General features: G+C 32.5%; 1 protein-coding gene across 3 annotated transcripts in view; it reads left to right on the forward strand.

Moving 5' to 3' along the window:
- Positions 1-26,681, forward strand: part of pxb (putative Hedgehog signaling attenuator pxb) — a 442,089-nt gene that overhangs the window by 281,727 nt on the left and 133,681 nt on the right. For all 3 annotated transcript variants that reach the window (XM_088266356.1, XM_088266355.1, XM_088266357.1), the window contains 2 exons: positions 5,517-6,029; positions 9,990-10,164. In XM_088266356.1, coding sequence (XP_088122482.1) covers positions 5,536-6,029; positions 9,990-10,164 — 669 coding nt within the window. In that variant the 5' untranslated portion in view covers positions 5,517-5,535. The remainder of the gene's footprint in view (positions 1-5,516; positions 6,030-9,989; positions 10,165-26,681) is intronic.

A 26,681-nucleotide genomic window follows, 5' to 3' on the forward strand; every position in this document is an offset into this window, starting at 1 on the left:
ATTGTACAACTGTACACTATACGACAGGCAAAAATACCACCAAAAACTAATGTGTATTCTCATATATCGCTCACTCCTTTCAAGAACGTCATAAATCAAAAATCGTCAATTTTCAGTTGTGCATGTTTTCGGAATGCCCAGAAAATGTACTATATCCCAGCAAAAGAGGCATATTTTTAACTTAATATTTACCCGCTACAGGGCAGAAAGTGTTGTTTTTGCATTTTGAAGAAAAGGTATCGTTTAATTATTTTTTTAAATATACAAAATATTTTTCAAATGGAGAAAAAACCTTCACATTTTACCTAAAAAGATCTGTTGCACAGTAAAAAGTTCAATAAGTGGCTTGATATTTATTTTTAATACATTTTATTATATTCAAACTTAAAAAACGTTCTCTTGAAAAATCAAGTTTTTTGATTTATGACGTTCTTGAAAGGAGTGAGCGATATATGATGTAGTAACTAGTAACTATTTTAGTTCTCGAAACTAGTCGTGTTTACATTAATAAACTCAAAAGTTGTCAATAATACATTAATATTAATGAAACATCAACATTATTGAAAAAATAAGCTTATAAAATGAAACTAGAACTAATTGAAAAAAAATATTTACAGAAAAATGTCTTAATTTCTTTTGAGGTACCAAATTTAACATTATTTTAATTAAATTAAACACTTGAATAATCCACTGAATTGAGTTTTATTTTTATTTACGACTAGTTTCGAAAACGATAATTGTTTTCATCTTCTGGTACAAATTAAAACTTAGTAGTTTTAATTTGTACCAGAAGATGAAAACAATCGTCGTTTTCGAAACTAGCCGTAAATAAAAATAAAACTCAATTCAGTGGTTTATTCAAGTGTTTAATTTAATTAAAATAATCATGTCATTCCACAAAGTTAATGCCGAATCAATAAATAAAATAAAATTCAACATTGTTTATTAAAATTTACACGAACTTCACGCAAATTATGTACTTTAATATAATTCATGTATTCTGTGTTTTATTTTTATCGGGTTCTTCGTTAAAACAAACTCAGGCTCTTAAAAATTGTGATCAAAATCCTTATACTATCTCAAGGTATATGTTAAATTAAATTTAAACATAAAAGTAAAGAAAAATAAATTTAAATTAAATTAAAACTCTAGTTGGGAACTTGCTATTTCAAATGTTGGCATTATTAACCCATTTAGATTTGTTCACGTCGTGCCGGTTATACGTTGATAATGAGAACCTCCCCTTCCTCCCCTTTCTCCCCTAGTACCGACCTATTATGTTTGTTCACTCCACAACCAACACGCCACCGCCGTATATAATCAACTTAAGGGTAGTATTTTAACTCGCGAAAATTAATTTCTACATAAAATGTAGAGGTTAAATGCGGATATCGCGAACACACAAAGCAACGAGTGATTGTATAAAGCGCGCGTGTGTCACTTTTCCACTGTGGCAAGTCCAAAAAATTCTAAAATTGAAAACACTTTCATGTCTGTCGATGGCTGGTTTAAATGATCATATGTAACACAACACAAATTTATGAAATTTACATAAACATGTTTCACCAAAAAAACTTGAATGAAATGTATGTAAGATTCTCTTCTGAATTATTATCCATACTAGGAGATACCTAAGTATATCATTTTAAATTTTATTATATTTATTAAATCACAGTATTTTAAGTTTTTTTTTAATCCCTTTCAAATCCACCATTAAAAAAAAATTTAAAATTAAAATTTGCTATTTTCGATTTTGTAGAATTTTCTGTGGGGTTGATATTGATTTCGAATAGTATAAACACATTATTAGAAACCGTTTAGTCTTATGTTTGGACTTGGAGCATTTTCCTGGTAACGCGAAAGAGCGCTGGAGTCTAGATTAAACATCTAGTTTAATATCTTATTAGATTTACGTACGTTATCATTTGTTTGTCAAACCAAATATGACTTACTTTATAATTAAGTTTGATTAGCTTGTGATATAATCAGCGCCTCGAAGAATATATTAATTGTGTTCAAGTTAAGAAAATTTGTGTGAAATTCACGTAGAACATAACTTATAATGTAATATTTGCTACCCCAAATGAAATTGGGACTTTTTTCTCCGTGTTATTTTTACTTGTAATTTTTTGTTTTTGTTTTTATCTCATTTTATTTGCTTAGTTATATTTTATTGGATTTTTTCTAATCATATTTACAAATTTAAAAAAATTACAGGGTGAATGTCAGTGGGAGAATAGAACGAGGATGACCAAAAAGACTTGACACGATCAGATCAATCAGAACCTAAAATCTGGTGGTGTCAAAAGTCTTCGTGATCGGAGGGCATGTATGACTAGATTCATGGATTTGAAGGAAGTGAGGAGTGTATGTCAGGTCAGAAGAGTGTGGCGCTTCATCCTTTCTCCCTACCCTTGCGAGGAATGGGGTGATGGTAATAGTAGTAGTAGTTAATGTAAGAATAAAACACTTGATCGCTTTATAAATGTAAACACAACTTGTTTCGAGAACTGCGAATGTTCTTTTTAGCAGGTGAAAATACGATATCAGTTTCTATTTTAAATCTGTCAATGTGTAAATCTATAGTTCTCAAAACTAGAAATGATTAAATTAATAAACCAAAAACTGATTTTGCACAGGCGTTTTAATTGTATTTTTGAATCATCAATCATCCACAAAGTAAATGCCAAATCTTCTTTTGTTAACTTCTATTTTTTTCTTCTTCTAATCCTTCTGCTATTCTACCAAGGTCTACTTTATAATCCTCCATCTACTTCTATCTTAAAATTGTAGTGCTCCATCTTGTGAAGTCTTGTCTTGCAACATGTCCTGCCCAGTCTTGCTGCGCGATCCAAAATATCCGCTTTTCTGGTTTTGCTCCTAATTTCACAGAGAGAATGCTCAATATCACCTGAAAAGCGTCTCTTACTTAAGATTTTAAAAAATAAATCAATTTTTAATAATCCGGTTAGATCTTTTACACCTTTATACCTCCTGTGTTCCGGTTAGCACTAAGTATTTATGAACGAGTTCGTATATAATGTGTAATACATGAGCATTTCGTCCGTCCGGGGTTGAATATCGACCGGTCGGACAACATGGCCACTGTTTGCTCTCCAACAGCTGGCGGGAAGGTAAACACAATCAGTTGCTTCCAGTAGTAGACAGGCGCCCCGACGTCAGACCATCGATATTATATAGCATTCGCCACATCCCGAATCAAAACTTTTCTTCTTCTTTTATTCATCTTGGTGTAGGTAGGCTTTGTGGCCTGTTTTTGAGAGGGAAAAGCCTCATGTGATGTCCATTCCCAGCTGTCAATCCATCTCTTTGGTAGTCTGCCTAGAAGTCGTCTACCTTGGAATTGCGTGCAATGCAATATGAGGGAGTCTGGATGTTTCCATTCTCCTTAGATGCCATCTTCGATCACACATATATAACGACATCTTCGATCTCACATATTTCTCTTAACCAAAATTCTGAAAAATAATGACAGCCAATCATTTCTATAGAAGTACGAGCTATTGCACTTAATGATAAAAGGCGAAATAGAAGATCGACGAGGTGTGGACAGAAGACGGAACTTCTGGATCTAGAATGTATGAGATAGGGATTAGACCCGTCGAGGCGTTGTTAGAGCTACCCAAGACAAGGACAACTACTGTCAAGTGATAATGATTATACAAAATAATGACTACATCATGTCGCTAATGACAGAAGATTCAAGAATAGGGGCCCCTATCAATGTGCTTCCAATCAACCCAGAACTGCTGCAGATTGTCGAACGTACATTTAATGATTTAACCCTATTTATTCATTTAGATATATTCAATGTGTCAAATCCAGGGGTGTGAAATCTTCGAAAAATTGTCTAACTCAAATATATAATGAGAATAGTTTACAGTTTTCATCAAATAACTATGTGATTTTGTTTTTAGACGATTTCATTTGTAGCTCACAATTTGTTTTTGGACGATTTCAGTTGTCGTCCGGAGTGGACGTATTCGCTGCGCAATGCTTAGTTAAAAGCAGAAAAACATTTAGGACTTTTTCCCGTTTTTTAAATCACATTTTCATATGGTGTACGGAGTGTGTGGAAGTTTTTGGTATCGTAAGGGAAGGGTAATTAACCATAACCTAACTATGAGTATTTCAATATTCAAGAATTGGTACATAAACCCTGAGGATGACAAGGTTCTTGTCGAAACCGGTTGGAAAAAGTGTACCACTAAAAAGTGGTTAAAACAAAGTTGTATTATTTCGAGAAATAAAAATACTTTGTGTTCTGATCCACTCACATTTTTATTTAACCAACTAGTTTCGGCAACAACCTGTTGCCCTCTTCAGGGTTACATTTATTACATTTATTACTAGTAATAAATGTTACCCTGAAGAGGGCAACAGGTTGTTGCCGAAACTAGTTGGTTAAATAAAAATGTGAGTGGATCAGAACACAAAGTATTTTTATTTCTCGAAATAATATATCAATATGATCCACAAAGTTAATGCTTTCAATATTCAAAACAAAACAAAGTTGTTTTATTTTATAAAGTTTATAAAATGTGCCACAAAGTATCTGCACATTCAAGAATTTATAATATGCATTTACAAGTATAAGCATATATAATTCATGAAACTCCATCTCGACATTACGATGATAAATTCCCAGATAAAGTCGTTAAGAGTAGAATACATAAATAATATATAAGCATTCGAGAAAATTCGTCTCGGTTCTAAAAATGCAGGACCATTCGCATATTTTGGCATAATATTCTTGTTTCAGAAGATTCCCATGCATCATCCGAACTCTCTACCATTTTGTTAAGACAAATTTCCTCTACAAGAGACTTGTATAAAATAAATTAAATCCCACGTTTCAAGATTCTTACGACTCTTATCGTTAATTCTTATTTTCTTTTTTATAACTTAATTTTCCGTTCTGTAATGAATTTTCGGGAGTTATAAAACTTGGGGGCAAAATGAAGATTTGTAATTAATATTCAATCTTTTCACTGCTCGTCATTTCATGGTACATTTTATACATGTCATAAAACAATAATAAAAACATAAAACAAATACATACTTAAGCATTTTTTTATTTGTATTTTTTAACACTTATCCGCACCCCGATGGTGCATTGGGCACTGCATCATATAAACGCAGTGTTATCTTGATCGTTAACACTTGAAGAAAAGTTGATCAGCCCTCCGCTTCAGGTACCAGTGTAATATTGAATAAATATTAGAGTGAAAAAAACATTTATATTTATCTGACCCACCCCTGGGAATCGAACCTGGGACCTCCATTATTTTTATTATTATTACTGGGATATTATGTGGGATATTAAAAAAAATCCCCAAATTCCCTTATCTTCTAAAACGCTTTATTTTTTTAGTTTACAAGACCGTATCTTGTTTGATTAAAATTATAGAAAATTAATTCACGGGAAATTGATTGATATTTTATGTATAAAATTCGTGCGATATTTTGTAACATTTATTAATCTTTTGTTACAGTGGTCGCGTGAGTAAGCGCATGGCGGGCGACACCGGCAGCGCCCCTAAGCCTCAGGAAGTGACAGACTTACACGCGGAGCGGGAGTCACACACCCGACCTGAGCTACAAACTAAGCAGTACTTACAATCAACCACTCGGGGCTTACACGCGGAGCGGGAGTTACCCCCACCACCGGAGCTACAAACTAAGCAGTACTTACAATCCACTGCGCCAAGCTTACACGTGGAGCGGGAGTCACACACCCTATCTGAGCTGCAAACTAAGCAGTACTTACAATCCACTGCGCGGGGCTTACACGCGGAGCGGGAGTTACAAACTAAACAGCACTTACAATCCACGGAGCGGGTGTTACAAACAGTCTCGGAGCTACAAACTGAGCCGGATTTACATACTATAGAGTGGAACTTACAAACCGAACAACCCTACCTGCCGGAACCAGCTGCTCAACGCTTATTACTTCACCCGGAACAGAATTTAGATAACCCTGATAGCGGAATACAACATATTAACAGGTATCAATTGTTTTTAAATTTATTTATTACTACTATGTAATATATATATATAAAACCCTTATCCGCACCCCAATGGTGCATACAGCACTGCTTTATATAAACGCAGTGTTATCTTGATCGTTTACACATGAAGGAAAGGTGACCAGCCCCCCGCTTCAGGACCAGTCCAGGGTAATATTGAATAAATATTACAGTGGAAAAAATCACTTATATTTTTTTGACCCCCCTGGGAATCGAACCCGGGACCTCCAGAACAGTAGCCGAGCGTGCTGACCATTACACTACGGAGGCGAACGAACTATTTTAATTATCTTATTTCATTTGACCTTGAAATGAAGTCTGCTCCCATAATATAATGGTTATTGGGTTTGGCTACCATTCTAAATGTATTGAATTCATGCATAAAATTGTATTTTTTTTGGAATAAGTGCTTAGTTGTTTTAATAACAATTATTTGGAATACATTTTTGGACGTAGCCTCAATTTATGCGTACATATTTCTAGATGAAGCATTAATAAATTGAAACAAATTTTTAGGTGAAACATTGATTAATTGGAATTTTTTTTTAGATGGAACAATAATTGTTGGAACACAGTTTTAGATAATGCATTAAATAATTAGAATACATTTTTGTTGGGAATGCTGGGAACAGAGTGAATGGTGCACTAAAATCAGTTTTAGCAAATAAAAATCTATCAGCGGAAGCTAAACTGGCAGTACACAATGGAGTTCTAGTTCCAACCCTTATGTATAGAAGCGAAGCATGGAGTTGGCAAAAGAAGGATGAAAGCAGACTGAATGCAGTCGAAATGCGATCGCTCAGACGAATGTGTGGCAAAACGATGTTTGATAGATGTTCGAATGATGAAATAAGGAAAGAATGTAAGGCTGAGATAAGCATTATCGATAAAATTAAGAAAGGTGTGTTGAGATGGTTTGGACATGTGGAGCGTATGAGTGAAGAAAGAACGGTTAAACAAATTTATGAGGCGAATGTAGTTGGAAAAAGAAGCAGAGGACGACCGAGGAAAACTTGGCACAATCAGGTTTGTCAAATACTTGAAAGCGGCCGGGTCAGGAGTCGTAATAATCGTCGGGTATGTATGAGGAGATGCATGAATGTAGAAGAGGCAAAGAAAGTTTGCAAAGACCGAGTGGTTTGGCGTTCGATTCTCTCTGCCTACCCCTGCGGGGAAGCGGCGTGATGGTTAGTTAGTTATACATTTTTGGTGCAGCTTTAATTAAATGTTTTATATTTTTAGATGTAGCATTAATTATTTGGCATACATTTTTACATACAGCATTTTTAGATTCATCATTAGTTGTAATAATTGGAATACATTTTTAAATGTAACATTAATTAATTAAAATACATTTTACTTACAAAAATGTATTCGAGTTGTTTTATTAAATTACATCAAAGAGAACAATATAATTCTAAATTATGTCTTCATTTTCCGCCTTCGGAATCTCATCTCAACTTTCCTTATCATAAGTCATATCTTTTTATCTCTCTAGTAATTACTTTTATCTTTATTTATAGCTGTAACAACATAATAATAATAATAACAAAGTCTCGCCGTTACCTTTGTTATTCGAGGTAATATAGCACGTGTAAATTTATTTACGGCGCAACTTGACTTTTATCTGTAGTTCAAACGGCGCCCAAATTAAGGCCCCGGCTCACTTCGCTGACGACTAGATACGTTACAATTTGATAGTCGTTTTCTGAAAACGCTTGAATCTGATACACTTGTTTCGAAACATCGGTTGTAAGACGAGGGCACTTATAAAATAAATAAAGTGTTTTTTTACAACGTTTTGAGCGTATCCAGATTATTGTTCACAAATCTGGGATGTAAACTTAGAAGCTTGTGATCTGTCATAGGTTACTTAAGTGATCACTTTACACGTGCAACAGTCACTCATACTAATTTGAATATATTATTAGATTAAAACAAATATTTTTAGCTTTTCCACTTTATTTTTATTTGACCAGCGACCGGGTTTCGTCGTTACCGACATCATCAGACTGGTAGATTAGATATGTTTAGATGGTAGATTAGATATGATTAGATACGTATACTAATTTGATTTAGATATCCAAAACATTTCAACATACTATGTTTATTTTTTCGGTAACTCCTTGCATTCTTTAATTATAACATTGTACGAACATCTGTCACACATAGTTTTACCTTATATTAAGACTGTATAATCTATTTATTTTCATTGAACCTAGGTTATATTTAAGGTAAATGTATTTTTTTCTGAAAACAACGTTTTTGTATTGAAAAATAAACTTTTCATTGAAATAAATATTTTTTGTTTTGAAAAAAAAAACTGAAAGGTAAGGAGTTAAAAAAAAGAAAAACAATATTTATTCTCTAAATTTCAATACAGAGTGGAGGAGTAATAAAATGTAAATTAAAAGAAATAAAAAAATCCAACCGGCGCAGCCTGACTTTGTTTATTTGAGAGTAAACTCTGAATTTTATTTTCTTTGAATGTGCGAATAATTAAGATTCAAGTTAAACATATACCATGTGGCGCATTAATGGGGTTTTCAGTCGTCAGCCAAGTGGAAATCGGCCTTTAAACCATTTACAAAATACTATCATATTCAGTTTATGGTGATGACGTCATTAATCAAGATTCTCTAATCTAAGTTTATGAGTGATGTTGGCATAATTTCGGGTAATTTGCTTAGAGCAAAGGTACTCTTCAAATCTGTTATAAGCCATCAAACATCATAAACTTTATACCTACACAAACTCCAACGAAACTTATCGTATTAACGATTATTCGTACTTCAAAAAACATCAATGAAATCGACATCTCAATGTAGATGAAGAAGAATATGGTATTAATTGTAAAATCAAGTACAAATTTTTGAGTCTACTAAATGGTATTTTATTGCTTAAAAACACATAAATTAATATTGTGACAATTGTTTCGCCAAGTTATGACACTCGTTGCGAAACAATTCTCTAACTCCTTTCGAGAACGTCATAAATCAAAAATCGACAATTTTCAGTTGTGCATGTTTACGGAATGCCCAGAAAATGTACTCTATCCCAGCAAAAGATTTAGAAGAAACATGATTTTCAATTTTATATAACTAACCATCACGCCGCTTCTCCGCAAGAGTAAGCAGAGAGAATAAACCGCCACGCTTATATGTATTTGCTAACGATGTTTGCCTCTTCCACATTCATGCATCTTCTCATACATACCCGCCGACTATTCCGACTCCTGACATAACTACTTTCAAGTATTTTAAATATTTGGGTATGCCAACTTTACCTCAGTCTTCCTCATATTTATACTTCTTTTAGTGGAACGGAAGACCTATTGACAATCAACAGTCCGGCTTCTCCTGAAGAGTTTTACGTGGTTTCCTCCCAGCAATAAGCAAATGCTGACATGTTCCTGATTGGCCCACACTAGACTATCCCTTGTGTTCCCAACACGGATTAAAATCAAATATTTTTTTTTTCTTTTTTTAATATGAAAATAACTCCTGTAATTGGAGATAATCCAGATTTTGTGAACAAGTATTTGGACACACTCAAAAACGTTGTCATCTTTTTTTTAAGTTAAAAGAAACGAAAATCCACTTAATGATCTATAAATCTTACACATAATAAGCAAGGTAAAAAATAAATGCAATTCCCATCTAAAAAACTAAACCATGTTCAGAAATATGAGGTAAAATGGTGAATGTTACAAGTGTATAAAGTGATCGCGTAAACCAGTCTATGACGTGCCGTAATCCCTGTAAATATCAAGACTTCCAATCATTCTATGTTTAAATATCAATATAATAACATAAGTTCATCTCCCTGTATCTACCATTTTCATTATCTTGAGCTTTAGGCTTTGGATGAGCGGATACAGCACGTGTTCAGATTTTCAGGATTTTTTCAGCCCCGCTGAAATTTAAAAATTACTTTCAGTGGCGCCGCCATGTGGGAAATGGAACCGGGAGAGAGGGGAGTCGACTGCGACTGCCTTGGCCCACCGCCGCAGTTCCTGCTGCCTCCGCCCCCGCGGCCCCCCCTCCTGCAGCCCCCCGACTACCTGTGCACAGATGACCCCATACCGGACCTGGAAGCCTGTGATGCAGAACCGGTGAGTCTCTATTCCGGTATTATGATGAGAACAACTTGCCTATAGTAGAACGTTCTGCACATTAATTAATTAATTAAGGGTAATTACTGTTTTTCTCCTGTTATTTAAAATTATTAACAATTTTTTGGACAGCCTTAAATCAAATAAAGCTTAGCATGCGTCGAAGAGGTACTAGGCAAAAATCTATATTCGCAGTATTTTTACATAATTAATCTATGTCATGTTCTCTCCGATCCCGTGATTTCACATGTTAGCCAATGCTTTTGAAAGTATAGATTTATTTAATATATTGTTATCCACCTTGAAGTTTGTACTTTCTCAGCATTTCTTCTCCGTGTTATAATGGATAAATTTAAACGTTATGTTTCACTCTCTCTCGCTGATAGTGTATGAAGGAGACGTGTATTTACCAGTGCTTACTTTTTGTTACTTTATTATTATTTTATGTTTAAGACTTTTTGTTTCTCTATTAGTGTATTTTTACATTTTTATATTAGATACTGTATATTTGTATTATGTGAAAGGCATTAGCCGTTCAATAAATAAATAAATATAAATCAGTCCAAAAGCTTAAATTTATAACAGGTTTAAAGAAAATAATGGGCTATTTATTTGACCAGTCTGATAATTTCGGTTCCGACAAATTAAAAGTCATGTGAAAAAAACTACATACTTACTTACAATACAAACTACAATGCAGTTCCACCAAAAAATTTCAATACGAAACCCAAATCTAATAACAGGTTATTTTTTGAAATCTAAACATAGATGTAGAAGATTTTGGAGGTATGTGCATTTACGGGGGCGGGGCTTGCGAATTTACGGGCTCCTTATAATTGGAAATAATCTAGTTTTGTAAATAAGTATTTGGACACACTCAAAATGTTGCTAATAAAATGTATTTAGTAATAATTGTTCATTCTATCAGACATTGCATTATTGCTTTACGGATGATATATCGATATGTTACATAGGTATCTTAAGTTAAACGAAGCATCTATTCTAGAATCACACATTTGATGTTTACCGGTTTCGAATCAAATAGCTTCTTCATCAAGACTACTTGATAAGTTTTGAGGTAAAAAGCTGTTTGATTCGAAACCGATCGACGTAAAAATTAAGTTATAATATTATAACTTATATAATATTATATTGAAGAAATATCATAGCAAAGTAGTTTTGTAATTTTTTAAACGGAAAATTAAAAAGTTGCTTGCTATGTTTGTATTACAAAACTTACTTTTTTCTTTGTCAATTTCTCATTCATTACATAAGAATAAAATGTCAAAACTAAATACGATCACATTTTGAGTTTATTAATGTAAACACGACTTGTTTCGAAAACTAGTTACTCATCAAACTGTGTTGTATTTTTACCCGTTGATGAGTAGTTCTCGAAACTAGTGGTGTTTACATTTATAAATTCAAAAAGTTGTCTTATGCAATTGTTTTATTTCTACATTAAAATCCTCCTGTTACCCCACATTAAAATCACATCTTTCAGTAATACTCATAAAAGATAGAACATAGATTGTCAGTTTCTGCGGTACTGAAAAATATTTTCAGCAAATAATAAATAAAAAAACTTTCTCGGTTAGCAAGAAAAGAAAATTTATACAACTATTCTTTTGCGCCGTTTATTAAGGCCTACGCCGGAAATGGTAAATTAAAAAGTAACTTTATGTACTACTGTGTATTTAGATTCGGTCTAAACACCGGAAGCGCTCGACCGCGAGAAAACTCGCGGAAAAATATTTTCCCCAACTCTGTCTCTTGGAAGGAACTTACGCTTAAATGAATTCAATTCTAAGGCAACTTTGAAATGGAAATTCAGAATAAAATTACCCTTGTTTTATTTATGGAGGCTGTAGTTTTTCGTTTCATCCCTTGGCTGAAATTCGCCGGGGGTCGCGCAAACTTTTGTCGAATTTTCTTTTAATTGTTAAGTTTGTTTCGGTGCAAATTGATTGATGGAATGGATAATAAAGGAAGAGCTATCATTAATAATACGAAGGGCATATAATTAATACTTATCCTTAAAGAGTTGTGCGATTGCCTCGAGAATTCAGGAAGCGCACTAAGGGTTTTATTCTGTCTTCATTTCCGCAATGCTCCAACAAGGGTTGTAAAAGAGGCACTGAAGATCTATGTGTGTGCGTAAATAACGCACCTTATTTTTTTAAATGTTGTGTCAGTGCTACAATATTTTGTGTCTAAATACTTATTCATATATCTGGATTATCTCCAATTATAGTTAGAGTTATTATTCATATTATTTTTTGACATCTCACCATACATACCATGTATGTAAGATGTTAAGTAAGCCCCGTAAATGCCCAGACTTCCATATTCTTCTTCATCTATGTTGAGATGTCAAGAATAAGTGTAAGGGTTAGCGTGTTTAGCTAACGTGCTAGAGGTCGCAGGTTCGATTCTCAGAAGGGGTGAAAATAAATATTTGTGATTTTACACTCTGACATTTATTTAATACTAAAATGGACTGGACCTGAAGCGCAGGAGTGATCACCTTGTCTTCATGTAATTAAGAATCAAGATGACACTACGTCAATACGATGCAGTGCCCTGTGTACAATTGGGTGCGGATAAGGATAAGAATGAGAGAAAAAAACGATAAAACAAATCAATTCTACCGGTAATCAATATCATTGATGTGGTTAGGTCAAAAAGTTGTCCGATTAAAAAAATTCTGGATCGTTACCTGTAAGTAGAACTATCCTAACTGCACATTTTACAATAGAGGAAATCATTTTCCCTCACAACATTTGTTGTGTCTAAATACTTGTTCACAAATCTGGGTTTCTACACTAAGGAGTAATTTTACATTTTTGACATCTCAACATAGATAAAAAAGATATTGTAGGTATTTACAGGGCTAACGACCTGTCATAGCCTTGTTAAGTCTAGCCTTACCGTACCAGTCTATGACATTTCGCAAGAACTGTAAATATTACCCAGACTTCCATATTCTTCTTCATCTATGTTGAGGTGTTGAAATGAAGTTAATATATAATTTATTATTAGATTAAAACCAATATTTTTAGCTTTTCCACTTTTTTATTTGACCAGCGACCGGGTTTCGTCGTTACCGACATCATCAGACTGGAAATAAAATAATAAAAAAGTGGAAAAGCTAAAAATATTGGTTTTAATCTAATAATAAATTAAAAATGCAATTCCATCACGAAGTGTCAGTGGATAATATAAATCTATTAAGATGTTAATATATGTTTTCGATAGCTTTGGCCTATGAATATGGTATTTTATATTAATATCCCTATAATCAGCATACAATTATCTTTCTTAAAAAAAAAGAAAAACCTGTTTTAAAATTGATTTTTTTCTAAATATATTTATAAAACTTAATCATTTATAAGATCAAACGCAAATAAATGAAGACTCATGAACAAAAATTGTACTACATAATATCAAAATTTCTAATTAAATTTACTTATTTTTTAAGATTTAAGAATAAGAAATATATACACGAAAGTTTACCCAATTTATTTTTCATTTTACAGAACATAAGAATATCGTCGTAGGAAAGTTTTTTGTATTAAAAACAGCTTAAATTGGTTTAGCGAGCTGTTCTTTGAATGAATTCTACAAGAACTCGACGCGATATACCCGAAAAAGCGTAGGACGAAGTATTTAATTCTAAAAATAAAAACTTGAATAATACCACTTTTGAGTTTGCTATTAAACAAGGATTATCAATATAATATTATAATTTATATTTGAAGCACTACCTTTGCGATTTTCCATTTTATAATTAAAATTTAACTTTGTTTTTTAAAATCACTGTAAATATTTTATTATAACTTAATTAAAATGTCTACCGGTTTTGAAGCTAACCGCTTCTTTATCAAGACTGATTAATACTAAAACACTATCTACTAAACAAAATTCAAAATATTATGACGGCTATGCAAAGGAGCTTGGGTAGATCTCAGGTGTATTTTTAGGTATTTTTCCGATTTAAAACCGCTATTTTTTTATTGTTTAGTGACTACCCAACACCGTAACATGCGATTTTATTTAAATACCGTAAGGGAAAGGTTAAAATGATAACTTAAACCAGCCTGTCACAGTTTGTACACCCTGTAAATAAAAATTAAAAAATATATCTTCACTGATTGTACTAGTACAATTTCAGCGAGTCTCTTTGATGTAAATTTGTATCATCAAAGAGAGTTTTAAAATCTATTTCATCCAATTTATTTAATTGCGAAACGTTTGTGTAATCGACTGAACATCAGATTCCCTTTTAACAGCTGCAATTACGCATAAAATACTGCAAATTTATATCAATTAAAAAATTAGTGCAAACAATACTATCGCGCCGTTTGCGAAACGCTCGGTACTTAACTCTCATTGAATTAATGACATTCGTTCTACAAAACAAATGGTACGTCTGTAAATAACCTCCTCCCAATTACTTCCACCTCCGACCGCACCTAAAGGGGTAGTTATTTAACCAATTTTCCTTTCCGTTTCTCCTGAAACCATCCCTTAGTGCTGCGTTGATCTCCCGAAGCGAGCTGAGAATTACAGACATTTAGGCGAAATTAAAGGAATACCTAAAATACATTTCGTTGCAAAGACATATCCCTATTTTGTTGTATCGTACATTTTTCTGTATTTAACTTCAAAGTCTTTAGAATCTCATTCAAATTGTAACCTACGTAAATTTTCGATAATCTCTTAAAAAAAACAATTTATCTATTTTAAATTTATTTATTTATCTTAAAAATACAGATTTTTCTTAATCAACTGCTCTAATACACGAAATGTTTCAGTTTATATTCGTATGACAGTTAATTTTGTATCCCTTTTTATGAACATTTTGATTTTAAGACTCACGTTAAGGATACTCTACTGTGGCTTGCAGGGTCAAATCCTTTCGTTCCGTCTTTTGTTTTCTTGGCTGCTGGCTTCTTGAAAAACCTTTCCAATGTTGTCTTTTTCTTCCTCTTCTTCAACACCTGCCAGAAACCAAGGGCAAAGGTATCATTATAGAGATCGTTGATCCTGTTGGCCTTAGATGATTTTTGATAGTAAGTGTTGGTAAACTCCTGAAGCTCCTACCATTTGACCAAAATGTCTTTGATGATAGCAAATGATATTGGTTGATTTGATTTTTCTTCCTCGTTACCAGATGCAGCTTCCTTTTGAGCTTCACATTGTTGCTGGACAAGAAGTGTTTGGAGCTCGTCAGTACATGAATACAGTAATTTTTTTTTTCAAAAGACTTAAAACCACTCATTTAGAGTATACTTGATGAATTAAATACTCTTAAAATGTAAACGGAGTTTTATTTTATTAAATCTTACCCTTGAACCTTTGAGTTCGAAACTAATAACCCCTTAAGAAAGCTCTCTAACTATGGCTGAACGCCTAAAATTCCACTTAGATACTCCGAAGGCTTCACGCATTATATATAAAGCCTCATTACATCCTTCCATCCCCTATTTAAGGAATGGAAAGAGTAAAACGATCATGTTTTTATATAAGCAGCCATCCTCCATTCTATAATATTTTCTTCTCTACGCAAATTGAAATGCAAATTGAAAAAAAACCTAATATTTATAGCGGACAATCAAGATGAAAGAATTTTTAGTTTTCACGTTCAACGCTTTGAGAGGATTATTGTTTGATTAAATTTTCTTTGAATATTAAAAAAATACTTTTATTTCTTTAGGTAAGATTCGCTTTTACACAATATATATTTTTTACAAACTACCATCCCGTATTACCACAGGGGTAGGCAAAGAAAATAGAAATAAGGGTAAAAATAAATATTAGTGATTTCTACTCTTTTATTTAATTGATATTACCCTAGACTGGTACAATATCACTTTTCCATTATGTGAAGATTAAATTAATTAAAATTCGTTTGAAAATGCCATAACTAGGCGAAACAATTGTCACAAAACTTATTTCCTTTATGTATTTAACGATGAAAAAATAGTTCCTGCATACAATTCTGTACCCTATGCACCATGTGCTGCGGTTTAAGATTTGACGTTATTCAAGTCATGTGGATGCGTTTTCAAACACCGCATCTCTAAGCCTAGAATATAACCACGATTAACCAATAACACAATTCGGCATTACACAATTTTATTTGCTGATTTCGCATCTATTTTTGAAATAAAATGTTTTGAAATAGAAATGTAAAAATTAAAAACTTGTATTTTTGAAAACTTTTTTGAGATTATTAATGTTTGACGACTTTCAATATCAGCAGGTGAAAATAAAATTCAAACTATGTGAATAATCTCATCAACAAGTAAAAATACATACTTTCATTCTCGAAACTCCTCGTGTTTACATAAACTCATCCTTGAAGATGAAATCGGTTAGAAAAAAGTATTTAAAATAAAAGTAATTTAAAACTAATTTTTACTAATATTTATAAAATCTAAAAAGCAAGTTTGTATTTAAAGTCATAACTTGAAGGCGATTCTCAAAACAGGTTGGATAAAAGTACTAAAAATAAAAGTGGATTAAAACAAATTTTGGGTTTTTGTCCATAAAATCAAAAAATGTTCAAGTCATACCATGATGACAAGGTGCTTATCAAAACTGGTTGAAAAAGTATAAAAAATAACAGTGGCTAAAACGATGTTTCAGTTTTATATTGTAAAATCAAAAAGAGCTTTTACGTGTTTTTTATTATTATTTAAAGCCTTAACCTGTTCAAAATTAACACATGTTAAAATGTTCAAAAAACTTTTGTTCATCCGAAAAAAGTCGTTAAAACGAGGATGTCTCAATTGATACGTTTTCGATATTCAAATGACTGGTGTGGGAAGTATTTCAATTTTATCCCCCACATTCGCCCCGTAATAATCTGTGTTTAAAGGCCATTCCTACCACCTGCGCCTCTCTCGCGAGGGATTTGTAAAATAATTGGGAAAACGCCGAATCCGGGCATTAAAACGTATCCCGTACGTTGTACCTTTAACGATTACAACCTTCAATTATTCGGGGTTTGAATGGAATCGAAATAATAATCGTCTGGTGGGAATGTACAGTTTTAAGATCGTGTGAAACCGTTTTTCGTGAAATCGTTTATGAAAACTGACCCTTTAATTAGTCTCATTGTGTATCGGGTGCTTTATAAGATTGACCCGTCCTTACTTATATAATTTTAAATGAAATAAAGTTAACACAAGTTAATGTTCAGTTTATAGATCGTACGAAATCGTTTATGAGAACTAACCCTTTCATCTGTTTCATCGTATATCGAGTACTTTATGAGATAGACCCACCTTCAGTCATGTAATTTTAAATGAGATAAGTTAACATAATTTAATGCACAATTTGAAGATCGTGCAAAATCGTTTTTGAAAACAGACCCTTTAATCTGTCGCATATTAGGTACTTTATAAGATTGACCCATCCTTACTTATATAATTTTAAATGAGATAAAGTTAACGCAAGTTATAGATATTATTTATTTTTTTTTTTTTGACATCTCATCAAAGATGAAGAAGAATATGGAAGTCTGGGCATTTACGGGGCTTACGACCGTCATAGGCTGGTTTGAGTGATCACTTTACACACGTGTAACATTCACCAATTCTACCCATTATTGACAACCACACTACTCAAATTCTAAATTTGTCAAAAAATAATATGAAAATAACTCCTGTAATTGGAGATAATCCAGATTTTGTGAACAAGTATTTGGACACACTCAAAATGTTGCAAGTTATAGATCATGCACAGTTTATAGATCGTGCGAAATCTTATAAAAACTGACCATTTTATGTGTCTCATCGTATATCGGGTACTTTATAAGATTGACCCATCCTTACTTATATAATTTTAAATGAGATAAAGTTAACGCAAGTTAAAGTACAGTTTTTTGATCATGCGAAATCGTTAATGAAAACTGACCCTTTAATCTGTCTTATTGTATATCAAGTTCTTTATAAGATTGACCCACCCTTACTTATGTAATTTTAAACGACCGACGAGTTTTTTCAGAAAATTCTTTCAGGCGTATTACATGCCTTTTTATATAAAAACAGTTTCAACAAAAACTGAAAAATCTATTTTTCAGAAGTGTTCAAATGCTTTTAGGAATACATGTTTTTTTTTAAAACATTATTCTTAACTTTAAAGTATGGTAATATAAAAATCTCTTTTTCATCCATCTTTCACATTGTCCATTCCCTCGCCAGGTCAATAACAGTCATATTAGTCCTTAGTGTTTTTAATAAAACTATAAAATCATCACAATTCAACAAAAATGAAAACTTTATAAAACCTCAAAAAAATACATTCTTAATTTTTTTAATATAATATTAACGATATTCTTTACTTTATAATTTTACAAATTGAATGTTACTGGTATATAGAATCATACGCAAATTGCTATAATATGGTTACTTTTTGTGAAATGTATAACCTTATATACTTTTGTGAAATGTGAAACCAATAAGAAAAAAAACCTACCTTCTAGCTATTTATCTGCAATTAAAAATATATCGCAGAAAATGTGAGATTGTGACTTCAAATATTCATAATATTTATTTTACATTCTAAAACTAAACTCAACCATTGTAAAAAATATATTTAACACCCGATTTTAAGAGCAAAAAAGATCGTTAAGAACTGAGCGAAAGAGAGTCATTTTATGAGTAAATTTTGAGGATTTCCTAAGTACAGGATAACTTTTGTGACATCTTATAAAACCATACTTAAAAAGGACACTAAACGAGACAATTTTTCACAAATGGCAGTGTCGTTTTAGATTTAACGAGCAATTTAACGAGATAATTCTACAGTGTCATTTATCTTTGAACAAGAGCGCTGTAAATATCGAAACGTAATCAAAATTCATCCCCCCTCAAGTTGGCTGTAATTAGTCATTTGTTTTTCATTTCAGTATCGGGAGGAAAAGTGTTTATCGGTCGTTAAGCTTAAAAGCTCTTTGGGAAAATATTGCCTTTGGGGGGAAGCTCTGCCATTTTGGAGACCACCCTTATCGAGAATACGTCTTCAACTTAAATAGTCATTCCCGATCTCATTAACATTTTATTACGATTCATATTTTAACAGCTCGCAATATTTTAAGTGTGTTCAAATCTTAGTTAACAAATTTTGTGTTTGTCTCCACTAAAGAGCTATTTAAATTGATATCTGAATATAGATGAAGAAGAATATGTACCACACGTGTTTTTATCTGTGATAGGTAATAACATGTTTGGCAAAAAATACTCCAATTACAGCGCCATCTGTTGAATGAAATACTAACACCTGCAATCTCTACTTAAGAGTTATTTATAGTGATATCTCAACAAAAATGAAGAAGAATATAGAACACAGGTGATTCAAATGTGAAAGGTAAAACAAGTTTTTTTAAGGAATAAATATACCGCATTGGCAGCGCCATCTGTTGAACGCTACAGCAAATCCTGCAATACTCCACTAAAGAGTTGTTTTCATTGATATTTCAACGTAGATGAAGAAGAATATGAAGCATAGGTGTTTTTAATGTGAAATTATTATTAATAAAAACTTATGCTTTCTTTTTTTCTTTATTTCCCACTTAACTGACTGAACCACAGAAATCCGTGACCAAATATAGCTGGTTGCAAATTCATTTGCAAATGAAAAATTAAGAGTTTTTGAATTGCTGTTCAAATTGGAGATACGCCTTTATTAATAAATCAAAGTACAGGAAATTAAACGAATAATTGTGCAGAATTAAACAGCCATTGTTCGTAATCTAATGATAAATTATTAATTTATTCCGCTGGAATAAATGAAAACAAATTGTACTTTAAAGGCAAAACCGAAATCACATTTTGAGGAATTTGAATTTCTATGGGGTATTCATTACTGATTCGTGATTTAGAGTTGACACAAAACACTCAATGTTTTCACAATAAATCAAGCTTGAAAATTGTAACAAACTTTAAGTCTTTAGACCGCAGGATGCTCAGAAGAAGAATCTTCTTCATCTTTGATAAAACGTCAAAAAATAATATGAGAAATAACTCCCATAGTTGGAGATAATCCAGATTTGTGAATAAGTATTTGGGCACACTCGAAATGTTGTAAATAAATTAACTGGTCAAATTTAAAGCTAAGTAATAAAAATGAAAATGATATTTTCTGGCTTTTCTCATGTATGTGATTATAATTCAGGATTCGGACCTCACATACTAATAAAAGAGTTTCTGTTTTAAAAATAGCTTCATTTTATCTCACCAATAGATGTCTCTAGTAAATTTCTTGTGATTCAATTGGAAATAATCCACATTTTGTAAGTATTTGGACACACTCAAAATGTTGTATAATATTTACAATAAAAATACTTTACAATAAAAATATTTTACAATAAGAATTCTGTAAAAGTTTCTTGTATATTCTGCATGAAAGATTCCTTTAAAAAGCGAGACTAAGGTATTTGACATAACATACATAAAAACAAAAATACACATGAGTTATTTCAATACAGAATCTAGAATTTGTGAACAAAAATTCAGACACACTCAAAAAATTATGTTTTTCTTTATTACATTATCTGAAGCCTGGTTTATTTTTATCCGATTTCTTTCCGCTAAGCCCGCAGAGTCGGATTAGTGGATCTCTCTGCTTAGCGCCGGACGTCGACGCCGCGACGCCCTAACCGCCACTCGATAGAGCGTCGCTTACGACACCGTCTCTTAGAAAAGTGTCAGCTTAACTCTCGATGTTCAAGTATCAATTGAGAGGCTAAATTCGTTGTTTTTGTTTGTCGACTCGAAAATTATCGCTTTTTTCCTCGTCGCGGAAATCCCAAATCTTATTTCGGATTACTAGCAAGTTAAGCGGGTCACGGGGCTTGGATGAATATTAAACAGGTTAGTGTCGCTTTTTTAAAACAATCTTTCAAAGACTAGGGCTGAATTTACAAGAGGAATATTACGTTGTCATATTTACAGAGTTTCAGCAACAATCTTTTCAGTGCGTCTGAATTTCCGTTCGTAAATTATGAATTTTGCTCATGTGTATATATGTACATATGTATATATACATAAATATGTACATTTGTATGTATTTATGTTTGTATGTATATAATGTTCAGCTTAGTTTCTGGTACCTGAAGGGCAAGGTTTATAACCTTTCCTACGTGTATTTAATGATCAAGATAACACTGCTTCTATACGATACAGTGCCCTATGCACCATTGGGTGCGGATAAGGGTTAGAAGAAAAAGACTATTTCTTTACCTCTACTTTGGCATGTATTTCAAGGCATTCTGCATTGAAAATGAAATATCGATATTCAGAAAAAGTGGTAAATACCAAGTTAAATTTAAATTAAAACTCCATAAAACTCATATTACAAAGTGACTGCCGAATCAATTAATGACATTATTGAAATTTGTTTAAATTAACCTGAAATCAAGTTTTTTTACAAACTTTATGCTAACACTATTAGTTAATTTTTAAAAGTCGCAGAATTCAAAGTATCATAGTCTTAATTATTAACACCTCCTCTGCGATGGTGGGTCTGGTCAGACCCACCATCGCGGAAAATTATTGATTACGTAATAGGTAATTTGTTTACGTCGTTTTCCTTGAGTGTAATCGTTCTTCAAAAAATTACCTACAAATTGAGATACAAACGAAAATTATTGGACCAGATTCAAATGAGTTATTTAAAAAAAAGAACAAATAAAATATCAAAAATCATATTGAGTAAGGTCAGTTGTTCGCTATCAATGTGTTAGTGTGCCGTCTGCCGTGATTTTGAAATCCCAAAAACAAAAGCATACATTGTCAATCTTTGGCGATTGTTTCCGTTTATTGTTTTTTTTTATATTTGTTTTTAACTGATTTATTTGTTTACTTGTATGACGGATTAAATATCATATATATAGACTATAAGGTAAATCTACATTTAAAAAATATTAATATTACAAAACACAGACCTTCACAATAAACTGTTTTATATTTGAACGATTTCTAGTTTTATTTTTTTTTAAATCTTTTCGACACTTTACCACAATGGCAGGAAAAAAAATTATCTCATGACGAGATTGGACGACTTTTGGACAGTTCTAAAAGTGAAAGAAAAGTGAGAGAATAGTGCAGATGACAGTGATTTAGAATTCAAAAACCTTAGATTCAGAATTTGAAAGTGCAACGGAAAACGTGGTTTTATAAGAAATGTCAGTAAGTGATAAAAACATCGATTTCAACAAGAAAAGTACCGATTGTCCTCTTATTTTTTGGTAATAATTTATTGGTCAATAATAAAATTAAATATCATACCTATTATGTCTAACGAACTTGTATATAAAATTTTTATAATAATTAGTTTTATTTGGTTTCGTACAAAATTGTATTCATAATTTCTAAAACCCGCAAAATGTTTATGTAAGAAATGGCGAACTTTAAATGAATATTTACACCATTTTGGGCAATTCCGTATATATTTTTCAATGAAAATTTAAATATTTTCACTGTATTTAAAATGAATTTTAATTGCATTATGGACAAAAATTTATCTTGAAATATTAACTTAAAATCCTAGAATCATTTTGTGGTTTTTGGAGCTAACTGCCACGTTTTATATTTGAAGATAATTACTTAGTTGCATTTTGTTAATAATTCTATCTGTTATGATGTTGACTTAAAATATAGTTATAAAATTAAAAACACAAATTATTTGAATTCAGTAAAAATAAAAATGTTTACAGCCACTGCTTCATTGCCAACCATGCTACATGCGCGTGTGACATGCTCCGCGGTAGTAGTGAGTACATAAATTAGTTAGTCTGTGGTAGTGAGCCACAGCGCGCAGTCGCGTTTGGATGTAAAATGTTGCGCCTGGATAATTTAATTTCAAAACTATCAAAAACTTGAAAATTCTCATACAAAACTTATGACACATTATCCTATTGCTATGTAGGCTATTTTGAATAATATATAAAATATAAAAACCCGACGAAAAACGCCTAAAAGGCGATTTCTGTACTGGGTCAGATCAGACCCACCACCGCTGGGCGCGTTTTGTTTGAGGCCATCGCGCTTTAGGTGTTAATCCGCGCTGTTTAGTAGTCCCGTTTATCTGCTGTTAGTTTAGCGAAGAGGAGTTTGCCGAGTTCGGTTGTATGTACTCCCATCTCGCCTTCCCAGTTGGTTCCCAGACGCGACGCGACGAGTCCTCAAACAATCCGGACTTGATTTCCTATACCTTGGCAGGCTTCCAGGAACAGGTATGCTAAACCCAACACATTTGTCAATAAGCACGACTCGAAGTTCTACATAAACAACGAATCAAATTATCAGAGTCAGTTTAATTAAATCCAAAGGGTGAAAAAACACAACTTTAATTAGTAACAGAAAAAAATACAGTTTGTAACATTCAACAGATGGCGCTGCCATGCCGATTTAAAAATTGGGTTAAAAAAACCAATCGGAAGTAAAAACGCTATTCATTTTTTTAACAACAAATAGTGTTAAAAAAAAGTGTCCAAATACTTGTTCACAAACCTGTATTTTCTCTACTTCATATATGTTGATATGTCAAAAATTATTTTTACTTTTTTATTACATTTTTTTATTCAGAAAAAAGCAGACGTGAATCTGGCATCGTAGGTTCGATTCCCGACGTGTGCAAAATAAATTTAAGAATGATTTTTTTCTGTTAGTCTGGGTGCTTAATTTTTTTTTACATCTATCTTCCCTATCCTTACTAAATAATGGTCTCTGCTTATTAAAAAGCTTACTCAATTCAACCATAGATGCTGCTGAGAACTCGTATATCAAAGAACTTGTCAACACCATCTCTCTGAACTGAATTTATAATTAACCCTAACTCTCTTTCGATTATTAAAATATTAACTATCCACAATTATGTCGGGTAGTGGTCCCGTGGTTAGTGTCGCGGACTCTTAAGACAGAGTTTCTCGGTTCGAAACCACTCTACCACAATTATATTTAATACCTATTTCTAATAATGATCCGCTTAGGCTCACAAAAATAGTATGAAATTAAAATATTTGCGTAAATAATGAAACAAAAATATTTTTACCAAAATAAAAAAGTTTTTTTTTTATATGAGTTTATCAGTCAATTCCGGGTTATAAATAACTTATCGTTTGAAATAAACCTAGAAATAAAGTATAAAATTCAAATAAAACCTTTCAAATAAAAATGAACAATATTTTCACAGTACATTTTGCTTATTGTCTTATGTATATCTAAAATATGGAAACTAACTGCATAAAAATGAAATTCCTTCTCACGAACGTAAAAGCTCATTGTTCAAAGTTTCTTCAATTTCCATTCCTGCTTCTTCTTCTTCTCGCCGGAAGCGCACGCCTTGAGGAAGCCTCCAAGGCTTCTCGCTTTAAGTCATAATTTGGAAAGCCACAAAATTTCACTTCCTTATGGTATAACGACTTTGAAATTTCTCTCCATGGAACTCATTTCCTCTTTATAAGCACACTATTGTACTTTATGCCGGTACAGACTTACACACAAAACATAAATATGTCACATTATCTGAAACCTCATTTGCCACTGAAAGTTGACAAAGAATTGATTGAAATTTACGAAAATTATTATAATTATAAAGTACAGAATTCTATATTATCTAATTTTACTAAATAACCATCGCGCATGAGTAGGCTGAGAGAATAGAACGCCACAGCATATCTCCTCATTAAAACCCGCTTTTTAGAGGCTTGTCTGCAGGTAGGATAATGAGGATAGGGAAGGTAGATGTGAAAAACACATCACAAACACTCAAAAAAATAACGCAAAAAATATCTCCTAATTGGAGATAATCCAGATTTGTGAACAAGTATTTGGACACACTCAAAATGTTGAAAAATACCTCACTAACACCCAGACAAATTGAAAAAAATTCATTCTTAAATATATTTCGCACTTGGCGGGAATCGAACCCACGACGCCAGATTCACGGTCGAGCGTCTACCCAACTACGCCACGGTGCCTGGCGCCATACATTATACATTGTTCGTGTTGACAATATTTTCCCACATATTGTTTTCCCAACTATTGTGATGAAAACATATTTAATCACGAAATTAATTCAATTTTAAAGGTTTGCATTTTTGTTGTTTTATTGATTTTTGTTAAATATAATATAACACCCCTAATGTGGATTATTTTGAACTCGAGCAATATTTGAATTCAACCCCTAACTCGGCCCTACTCTAAGTAGATATATGTTTAAGAGCAGCAACAAACTTACCCCAAAGTTGATGAGAAAATGTAAGTTGTTGATAGGCAGTTTCTTCCACCGTCTAGATGTCTAGATTAAACTCCTCGCTTCTGTATTGTATGGCCGCCCCCTTCGAGATATTACTACGCTTTGTGGGTGGCCCGTGACCGTCATCTTAAATCAAGCTTTTCAGAACAAAAGCTCTCGATAGAACATATTCATTTGACCGTAGCTTTTCGTGAAAGAACTTTTTATTTCACCGAAATGGCTTGTGTAATTAGATTTATATTTTGGCAAAAACCAAACTTTTTTTAAGAAACCTGTTAAATTTTTTTACTACTTTAAACTTAAAACTACTTTAAATGTAAAATAAAGATTTTACTTTTTGAATTAGATGTTTAATAAATCAAAAAAGACGTTTTACAAAACAAATTGGACGTTATATTGTATTTTATAACAATGTGTCAAAATTTATTTTAGTATAACATACTCGTATAACGTCAGTGTGAATACCTGCCCACATCTTCCTTTCTTGAGACAAATAAGTGCATAAATCGTCAAGTTGGCAAGCCTGCACGGCGCGCTGTCACAATCTGTGCGCGCGATGTGTCATCATCTCTTTTTACATTTTTTAAATTTAAGTTTTAATTCTTAAATACCACTTTTTCTTAAAATATATAGTGTTTCGATGCATTCCGCATCATTTTCAAACATCGTTTTCCCTTTGTTGTCCGTAGTTAGTTAAGGTGCGATCCAATGCAAATAAATTACAGTAACATTTTAATGTAATGAAGTTCGTACTGTTTCATTTTCATTAATTACAACGCTCCACATGCCTCTATAAATTAAGGACGAAATATAGATACAGGATATTAAAATGTATTTGCAAAAGAAAGTTGTGCCATTACTCATCCCGAGGCATGGGAAATTTTCCCTGAATACGCTAATTGCTCTTCATTTCGCACAACTTTTCTACTGCTATGTGTGGGAATGCTAGTAATGTCCAAATATTTGTAACTAACTAACTAACCTTCACGTCGCTTCCGCACAGAGTTAGGCAGAGAGAATAAAATGCTACACCGTTCTGTCTTTTCAAGCATTCTACTCCTCTTCCACGTTCATGCATCTCTTCATACATACCCGCCGATTGTTTCGACTCCCAACCTGACCTTACCGAATCGTGCGTAGTTTTCTCGGTCTTCCTCTGCTCCTTTTTCCAACTACATTTGCTTCATGAATTTTATTATATCATAAGCCTTATTTCACTATTCGAGCATCTATCGTACATCGTTTTG

The sequence above is a fragment of the Brachycentrus maculatus genome, unplaced genomic scaffold (genome assembly GCF_059751285.1).
Source record: "Brachycentrus maculatus isolate JH-2025_06_01 unplaced genomic scaffold, ASM5975128v1 h1tg000266l, whole genome shotgun sequence".
Lineage (NCBI taxonomy): Eukaryota > Metazoa > Arthropoda > Insecta > Trichoptera > Brachycentridae > Brachycentrus > Brachycentrus maculatus.